At 53.1% G+C, this 9,200-nt stretch overlaps 4 protein-coding genes across 4 annotated transcripts; 1 reads left to right on the forward strand and 3 right to left on the reverse strand.

The window, feature by feature from the left end:
* Window positions 1-1,015: 1,015 nt before the first annotated feature.
* PtrM4_146740 (TRM1, N2,N2-dimethylguanosine tRNA methyltransferase) lies at window positions 1,016-3,067 on the reverse strand (the record flags this gene model as incomplete). Its single annotated transcript, XM_066109888.1, has 1 exon — window positions 1,016-3,067. The coding sequence occupies one exon, from the start codon at window positions 3,065-3,067 to the stop codon at window positions 1,016-1,018; it is 2,052 nt and encodes a 683-aa protein (XP_065959871.1).
* Window positions 3,068-3,641: 574 nt separating this feature from the next.
* PtrM4_146750 (uncharacterized protein) lies at window positions 3,642-4,868 on the forward strand (the record flags this gene model as incomplete). The annotated part of the gene is made up of 1 exon (XM_001938846.1): window positions 3,642-4,868. The coding sequence occupies one exon, from the start codon at window positions 3,642-3,644 to the stop codon at window positions 4,866-4,868; it is 1,227 nt and encodes a 408-aa protein (XP_001938881.1).
* A 162-nt stretch (window positions 4,869-5,030) lies between these two features.
* PtrM4_146760 (Herpes-BLLF1 multi-domain protein) lies at window positions 5,031-6,032 on the reverse strand (the record flags this gene model as incomplete). Its single annotated transcript, XM_001938845.1, has 1 exon — window positions 5,031-6,032. One exon carries the CDS (start codon window positions 6,030-6,032, stop codon window positions 5,031-5,033), a length of 1,002 nt encoding a protein of 333 aa, XP_001938880.1.
* Window positions 6,033-6,909: 877 nt separating this feature from the next.
* On the reverse strand, window positions 6,910-8,796 carry PtrM4_146770 (TehA, Tellurite resistance protein and related permease; the record flags this gene model as incomplete). The annotated part of the gene is made up of 2 exons (XM_001938844.1): window positions 6,910-7,873; window positions 7,925-8,796. 2 exons carry the CDS (start codon window positions 8,794-8,796, stop codon window positions 6,910-6,912), a joined length of 1,836 nt encoding a protein of 611 aa, XP_001938879.1.
* Between the last annotated feature and the right edge of the window lie 404 nt (window positions 8,797-9,200).

Consider the following 9,200-nt stretch of genomic DNA (forward strand, 5'->3'; position numbering starts at 1 on the left):
CGGTTCGAGTTGTTGTGCAGTAGAAAGGACGGACGCCTGCCGTGGTTATATACGACTGTTCAGCTGGTGACCGCATGGCGTATACACGCTATTGCCATTAATTTCGAGTCGATGACACCAGTCAAGCGTCCCATTAGGGCTAAGATGCTATGATTTCATGACTGAACGGATGCGGCAGTGAGGACCGCAGCCATGGTAAAGTCGGCCACGACATGGGATTCTCGGGATTTGCATCGGAACGCTGGCACGGACGAATCAGACGTATCGCTGCTGAAAATTGCTTGCTCAATGCTTTTCGATGGCACCCGATGTTGTCTCGGCGCTGCGTGAACGCGTGCTGTGCAGGGGCGTGTTTTCCATATTCGCCCCGTGCACGACGTGACGACGTGATGACATGGTGGAGTTGTTTAAGTTTTGAGCCGCTAGTGCTCCCGCCCCGCAATCGATCGACCACTACAGTAAACAAACCGGGTTGCTTCCAAGGCTTGAGCAAGGTCTACCAGGACGGTTCGGGAGTAGTGTAACGCTTAAGCATACACCCGGTCAACTTTTGTTGCTGAGAAATCCGTCAGTTTCTCGACTACTCGCCTCCGCGGAACGGCAGTCTCGCGTGGCTGCGTGGATATGCCTGTCTTTATCCCAATTCCTACCCGCATTGTTTGCCCAGGCCTCTGCAGGTACAGAAGCAGGCACAACTCCGCTTGACTGATAACCGATGCGGCAATGGCAGCGCTGTCCAAGCCAGGCATATGTATCGCTTCCTCGGAAAAACAACAACGTGCGTCTGCAAGATGGGCAAATGAGATGAGATGGCTTTTTCCGATGGGGCTTGGGCAATCTTTGTCGCGTTAGCTAAGCACATGGTCGATGACGTTAGATGTGCGCAACTTCCGCCGAGTTTTGACGGAGAGCTGGGCGCATGGGAGATGATTATTGGAGAGATGTGCGTCAAACAATGCATAACTGAACACATTGACGATAACATGGGAGCAAGGATGTATTGTTCATGATTCAATCATTTGGCGCGCGACATCGGGCCCCAGTTCTCCCTTGGTGCGAGCTGGTACCGGACGTACTTGCCTCTGTCATGATCCTTGCCAAGCTTTTCGTCAAAGTTGACGTAGTATTTGGTGTTGAGATAAGCTGGCAAATCCTTTGCCGTTGCTGTCGCCGATTCCCCCGTACCTTGCGCCTCTGTCGCCGGATCGACCGGTACTTGTGCTGGTTCTGCAGCGGCAGTTGTCCTGGTGTGACCGCTCGCGCTTGCCTTTGCCATTATGGCGTGGCCCGGGCTCCCAGTCTTGAGCGCATTCTTGAGCGGCGCTCTCTGCCGCACCCATTCGAGCATAATGTGCCAGATGTCACTCCAAGAAGCGTCGGTTTTGATGGAGCCAGGCTTGCAATGGCTCATCGTTACTTTGAAGCCCGCATGTCGTAGCGCGCCACGTAGTGCTGCTAACGGTGGTGCAGAACAGTGGACCACCTTGGCTACCGAACTGGGTATGAAGAAAAATGGATGATGGTCTATCTCTGCCGGATCTGACTTGGGGATCAGGGCATCCAGTACTTGGGTCTGTTGCGCTCCGTTTGACTTCTCCAGCTTGGTGCCAAACGTAATCTCCTCCAAAGCTGTATGGAGCATTCCTTGTATGCGATCCATTGTCGGATACGTCTCGCGGTCAACATCATTCAGTTGCGCTAGTACTCTTTCGATAAAACCAACGTTATGCAACGGGCCGCCGTACATTGGTCCTGACAGGTGGGTCTTATGACCGCAGTGCTCGCAGTGCTGGTCCGCGGACGGCCCCTGAGCAAAGCCATGTTTATACATGGGATCACCGTTCTTGTTCTTCGTAACCTTGTTGCGTGCGAGGAACTGAGTAGACCATGCGCCGCAGCCACTTTCGCAGTGGTAGACGAGCATGGTTTTGCCGGCGAGCAGTTTGACGTCGTTTGGTGCTTTTCGTACTCGTACAAAGACTCGGATGTAGTAGTCGATGGAGAGGGAGAGAAGCGGCTCTATGGCCATGCCATAGCGAGCAGCTGAAGATGCGATGGCATGTAGGATCAGGCGTAGTCCACCCTCATGGCACGGCTCACCTTTGAAAGGCAGGCCACCATACTGTGAGTATGTCTTTTCGAGGTATCCGTGCGAGGCGAAGATGGCAGAGTCGGTACAGGTTACACACAGCATCCCATCGTCGTTGATTGCTTGTATGGCCGCATCGATGAACGGGGCTGCAGTACCGTAGGGATCTAGATCGATGACGTCGTATCCTTTCTTGTCACAGAAGCTGTACATGTAAGCTATAGCATTGCCCGTGTTTGCCGTTATGGTTTCTTCGAGTTTGTTGTGCTTCACGTTGAGTTTAATGGACTCTACAGCATTCGGCGACATGTCGTTCGCTGTGACGGCAGTCGCAAACGGTATCTCTTGGGCGTACCGAAGAGCACGAAGGCCAGTCGCAGATAGCGCATCCAAGATACTGAAGGCTGGCTTCCAGGGTGTCCTTCCCCCATTTATGTCCACCTCGTCCTCTGCCTCCTTCTCGCCGTTTTCGGTGACTCGCTGCTTCTTCGGGGGAGCTGCGTCGTCCTCCATCTCGACGTCGTCCAGCTTCCTCTTCTTGGACGTCACCTCTTCCACACCTGGCACTGCAGCTGTTTGGTTCACCTCGGTCACGTCGTTCGAACCGTCTGCGACATCCTTGGCTGCGCGACTTGCCTGCATCCGCTGCTTCTTCCGCGCATTTCTCTCCTTGAACTGTTCGTGCTTCTTGGACTTCCGCTGTATTGAATCCTGACCAAATGTCTTGATCGCCAGTACGCTCAAATCGCGGTTGAATTGCTGTATCGGGTTGTAGAAGACTTGTTGCTTCTGCGTATCTTCCTTGGACAATTTGGGGTCGGTCGAGGTGGGCACGCCCTGAGGCACGAGGATATGCGCCAACCCTTCCTTTATGGTGGTGTATTCTTTGCCCGCATGGCTTATTTGTTGCCCGGCTTGCGGTGTTGCATCAATCGTCTTGGCGAGCGCGTCAGTCATGGGAACATCGGCGGAGGCCATAGTGGGTGAAGTATGGAAGGCGCGTGGGAAAGAGCTACCGAAGGCGCATGCTCTGCGGGGAAGGGTCAGAAAGACTCGTGGTCCACATATACGGCGTACTAAGATGGTAATGGAAGCCACGGTTAGGCTTGCGACGCTATATCGTCCAAGAAGTGAAGGAGATTTCAGATCGTGCAGAGTAACGTCGCATCCACGGTCGCTAGCTGTCGCGCCGAGCTCCAAAATTTTGGGCTCGGAGTTAAGCTTAAATTTAGCGTGACAGCGCGCGGCACTGCCCCGCTCATCGACTCTCGCGCGATCTTGTGCACTCTTCAGACGCGTAGAAGGAGAAAGTCCAGCAGATATGCTGAATTAATGCAGCAATGTTCGTGGCACTAACTTGCATGATTTCACCCATGAGTACGACGCATTTGTGCCATCCTAAATATCCACAGGCCAATAGCCAAGTGGTTGCCTGAATATGGCGTTAAGTGTCTCACCGGTCCCCTGAACGCCTGATCGCCTCTCTTTTGTTTTTCTTGTATTTCATAACTTCGTTCTCTTTCTCTCTTCTCACACATTCATCCACATCACAATGGGCAGAAGTACCGACCCCCCTCCCCGCTACCGCGACGACCCCGATGCCGTATCTCTCCACACAACACCCGACGACTACGCCTACGACGATGCGCCCGAAATATCTGGTCTCCCTCCTTCGTACTCGGATAGCGAAGCACACACCGCAACACCACCCCTCATACCTATCCGCCATGTCACTCCGCCCACCACACGGACCGACCACAACAACCCCGGCTTCAGGAACGGCAAGCCCGTGGTAGTCGAGACACTGAACGTCATCGACCCCATCTACGACACCAGTCCCGAGGCCCTCGAATACGAAATCCGGAAGTATGCCAACACAGCGCCCATCCCGCTGATATACATAATGGGCACACACAAAGAAACCATCAAGCATGGCGATAAGAAGGAAACTAGACTCATCACCGACTTCCGCCTCGCCATCAATATGTCGCTATACCTTCGCAAGAACTTCAACGATGAAGACACATCAACAATGTCTCTCACCACGGTCGACAACACGGAGAAAACTCACCGCGGCACGATCCTGAAAAGCAGAGCCCCGGGCTTCAAACAAGACATTGAAATCAGCGGCGGCAATAAACCCAGTTTGAAAGAATGGTGTCATAGGTACTGTGCTTCTCCGCGCATGCTGCGCATCTTTCGTCTGCGTCGCCTCGTCACTGGTTTCGATGAGACGCTGCTCAAGAACCGGCTTGAAGGACTGGTCCGTGCGACGGGTTACCGGGGACATATATGCATCACCTTCCCCATTGAGGAGAGGAACATAGACTTCTACACCTCCAACCGCATAAACGCCTGGCGCTTGAAAAAATGGGTCTGCTGGCTGTTCTACCTGACTTTCCTGTGGATCTTCAGCTGGCCTTCCCTCTTCTTCGCTACCAGACGGTATGAGGTTGTGAAAGCAGAGTGGCCATTTTCCAGCATCGATGAGGAGGGTAATAAGACGTATACAACGATGAGTGAAGATCAGTGGTTTGAGAAGTGGCATGTGGCGGTTAGACGGTTGGTGCTGGATCGCTTTCAGGGCTTGGCGAGTGAGGAGATGATGGAGGGGGTTATGCGGAGGCCTGAAGATCCACCTATGCCGGGAACGACGGGACATGTGGAGATTGATAATGCCATGGGGATCTTGACACAAGGGTTCCAGGTTGCGAGGGCGATTCATACTGGCTCAGGGTTGGCAAGGGGACTACAAGGGGGGTGGGGATATGACTACTGATGAGGTGTGTATAGACTTGGAGTACTTCGGACTGTTATCGGGTTCATTTTTTGGCGTTGGTACCGGAGTTATGTAGCGCTACCATCATCCCCAGTCATCAGGTCACATTCTACTGTACAAATCCCGTCTCATCGCCATCCACAAAGCAACATCCCCCACCCCCTACTTCCACTCCCACAATTCCTCCACCACCCACTCAAAATCATGAAATCGAATAACCGCACCCAAGCCCAACACCTCCGCCCGAAGGGCCACACTACACGGCAAAAACGCTCCCCCAATCCTAACTGTCCGCTGCCACTTCTCCTTCTCCGTCTCCCCAGGATGATTATCATCCCACTCCCAACGCTCCACCGTCGTACTCTCACGCTGCATGATAATCCCCTGACAGAACTGACCCACCCTTACCACCAGACCCCTCACTCCCGCATGGTCCGCCTGGCAACGCAACACGACGCAGAGTTTCGTACCCGCTTCATTCGTCGCCACAGCATCGACATCCCTCCACATCTCCTCGTGCGTCTTGACGGCCCCCAGCGCAGGGTGGAATGCATGACCGACTTCGAGCGTGAGATCCTTGGCAATGGGATACATGTCGCCCTCATCTACAGGAATATTCTTGTTGCCGACTGCGAAGCGGGAATCGATCCAGTGCGCCCATGTAGAATGCGTGACGTTGGTCCAGGAGTCCTGTTCTATGCGCTTCTGGGATTTGCCATGTTGGGGGCCTGTTGATGCGAGGGTGATGGGGCGGGAGGCTGAGGTTCCACCGAATGCCCATTCGAGACGTTGGGGTTCGCCGACGTTGGGGAGGGGCTCGAGGGCGTTGTTCATAGTGAAGGGCTTGTAGATGCGGATGTCGACGAAGATGCGTTTGGGGCTGGTTAGTACGAGCGTGGAGGTGGGCTCGAATTGGTGGGATGGCAGGTTCAGTGGGTTCTTCTGGGGTAAGTGGATTGAGTACGGGATTTCGGTGTCTGGGGGGAGGGGGTAGGGTAGGAAGTAGATGTATTCGCGCTTGCTGATGTTGGGCTCGTTGCCATCTGCGAGCACGGGGATGGCATTGTTGTTGGCGGCAGTGACAGTAACGTATGTGTCGGCTGCTGGCGGTGCACTGGGGAGAATGGGTTGAGAGGTTTCCTCGCTGTTTGATGGAGTAGCCATGCTGGTCGTAGGCTCGGAATCAGTTGCGGGTGGAGTGCAGATGATGTCGCCAAAGTTGGAAATTGCTTAGTCGCTCTGAGATCCAGACGTTTCCTTCGGCGGCGCTGCGATGTGTGGCGACTGATTTTGGGATTCCTCTTGGGTGCCGATGTGGTTCTTCTGCTCATGTACCATTTTGAGTCTGGTTCTTTGAAGGGAAATAGGTGTAGTGAGACTCACAGTCACCGTGAATGAAACTAAGCAGCGTCGCTCTGCTAACTAGGTATAAAAGCTCAATGAATGTTGAGAATGGCGATGTGCTGATATTCGATCTTGGAATAAGCGACCGTAAAGCCAAAAAAACATGACTGGAAATGGAATGATGCGATCGACAAGGAAAAGTCGCGTTGCTGTGCTTACAGCAAGCTTATACCTGGATTGGGATGCAAAATTGATGCTCACCTTTGCTACAGGCTGCACCGATATATTACTCAAGGCTTACTAAATCAGACGTGAGGTAGATACTATACTCAATTGTGCAGTTGGTGGTGATGCTCTTCTATGTACGCGGAGGATGAAAGCTAAAGTGGGGGCGGTCATCTAGCAACATACGTAAACCCCACCACGCTAGTGGCCGTTTGCAGGTGAAGATCACCAGGCAATATAAATCGGAACTTGAACTTTAAGGTAGCTATAAAACAAACTTCTATGATATAGAGCATAGTAAAGACATCAACTCCTGTCGTCCGAAAAGCAGACTCCTTCCTACAACTAAAATACACGCTAATGACACAGTCTATCGCGAATCGCTCAAGGGGTATCAACATATCAAACATAAAAGTACCAGACGCCACCTTTTTTTCTCCGCAGCTTTGTACCAGTCCAAAACTCACATAACTCAGCGCACCGATCCTCGGAAACTCCAGCCTCTCTTCCTCGCCGCAGTCTCTGTCCGCGCCCTCGTCAACTGCGGCAACGGTGCACCATTGCCCCCTTCTGTAGCATAAGTATCCCTGCCAAACGTCTCCCTCCTCGGTAGTCTGCGCGCACGGCTCCAGGCTCTACCCCTCAAGCTCTCTCCGCCATCTGCCAAGTCTCTTTCTCTTTGTCGCCTCTGTTGATCTTCGGCACTCTGTTGTTTCCAGCCACCCTCAGTCCTATCTTCCTGCTTCTCTGGCCACAGAATCTGCTTGATGATGACGGCGCGGACGTTCATGATGATGACGAAGAACCACATCATGATGAGTGCAATCGTCATTGCGCAGCCAATGTATTCGATGGGTTTGTTGCCGTTCAGAGCGCGAGCGATGGCAAAGGTTGATGTTGTGAGGGCCGTGTTGGGGAAGACGAACGAGTACCACGTCATTGCAAAGTCCATCTTGCCGCGCCTGGCGCATGACCAATGCGCACCGACACTCACGAAGAAGAACCAGAGGGCCAATCCCCAAAGCCACAATCCAAGGTAGTTTGCGCATATCATGCCGACCTTTCCTGCTAGCTCGCCGTTTCCTTCGCCCATGAAGTCGCTAGGCACCGTATTCGGAAGCTCTTGGCCCATCATCACCACTCCTGCGATGGTGAATCCAGAGGGACCGACGCTGATGAACATACCCGGGCGGAGAGATTCCTTCGGAAGCTTTTGTGTCATGAGGCGGTAGATAAAGGCAGCATATATCATCAGCGAAACCAGAAAGCCAATGCCTTGGATGACGTAGCCGGTCAGGATGATGGCGAGGGATATCGCTGGGTCGTTGACCTTGGGCGCGAGATTTCCTGCATGAGGGCCGATGATGAGGAGCGGGTACGCAGGGAAGATCCAAATAGGCGTCATCTGGGAGATTGTAAACGTCGTCGTCGACCACCTATGATTGTTAGCAACCCAATCGCCGTAGAATCAGAGCAGAAGAACCTACATGAGCAAGTAGATGCCAATGGAGAAGCAAACAGCAAGCCCGCAGTCCATGTAAAACAACACAACCATACACTTCTCTAACCACTCTCCCACACCAGCCATATCAACACCATACTGGCTGACATTGATCAAGATAATGCCAAAGCTAACAAGCGCAGCCGGTATAAATAAGCTCTCAGTCGGATGCAAAAACGACGCCTTGAAGGTGCGTGGGTAAAAGTAAAACCGGCAGGATATCATGGCGACATTGAATAAAAACAGAACGATGTTGAGGATAAAGAAGATGCATCCCAACGCATAGAGGCCACGAAACCGGATAGGCACCGAGTAGAGTACATTCGCAATGCCTCCCGTAGCCATGGTAAGACAAAACCAGGTCCAGGTGAAATGGCGTATGCGTTCTTTGAAGCTCAGCTTCTTCCTCTTCTCGTACGCGTCTGCATCCTGGCTATCGTAAGCGCTGCGTTTCGTGCTGCCTCTGCTGGCGACGGCAGTCAGGGCTCTAGGGTTGCGCGGTTGCTCAGACTTGATCGTCGAGGTTGTGTCGGCATTCTCGCTGTCGGGTCCGTGGTACTCTCTCTCTTCTTCCTCCTCTTTAATTTGCTCCTTCACGCCATTTGCTCGGGCTTCGCTGCCAGCATAGCTGAGCGGTGATGTTGCAAAGCCAAGATTGGGATCGTCAAAGGGGTTCTGGTCAGTTGATTGAGGAAGGGGGGTGGCGACGTTGGAGTGACTCCGCCATTGCAGCCTCTCCTCCGCACTCGAAATCGACTCTTCCGACGCCGGGGATTCCGGTCCCTGGATGTTAAAGGTAGGAAAACTGTCTGCGGTAGGCAGACGGCCTATCGTGAGGTTCTGATTGTTCCGGTTCATGGTGCCAAGGTCAGGCCAGCAGGGTACATGCAGGGCGAACAATTGGGTATTCTATCTCTTGGTGGCAGTGATGTCACAGCTTGAAAAAGAAACGCGTTAATTCCTCGCAAAAAGTACGGGACAGAAAATCTCCTTGCCGTGCTGAAGGTACAAGCAAAGAAAAAACGGGTAAACAACAAAACAATCGAACGAAAGCGATATGAAACTCGATGCCGGAGATAGGCCCACGCTATGTATGTATACTTCCATGCCCGGGCTGATGCCCACCCCCCTTCACGCCTGCTTGCAGCTTGCACCGCCCGCCGCTGCTCGGCAAACAGTTTTTCGACCAGGGCGACCGCCAACGTCGATCTGCCGCAACTTCCAGCTCCCACCACTCACGCCTCGCCAGCCCTGCTATAGCG

This window comes from Pyrenophora tritici-repentis, chromosome 9 (genome assembly GCF_003171515.1).
Source record: "Pyrenophora tritici-repentis strain M4 chromosome 9, whole genome shotgun sequence".
NCBI lineage: Eukaryota > Fungi > Ascomycota > Dothideomycetes > Pleosporales > Pleosporaceae > Pyrenophora > Pyrenophora tritici-repentis.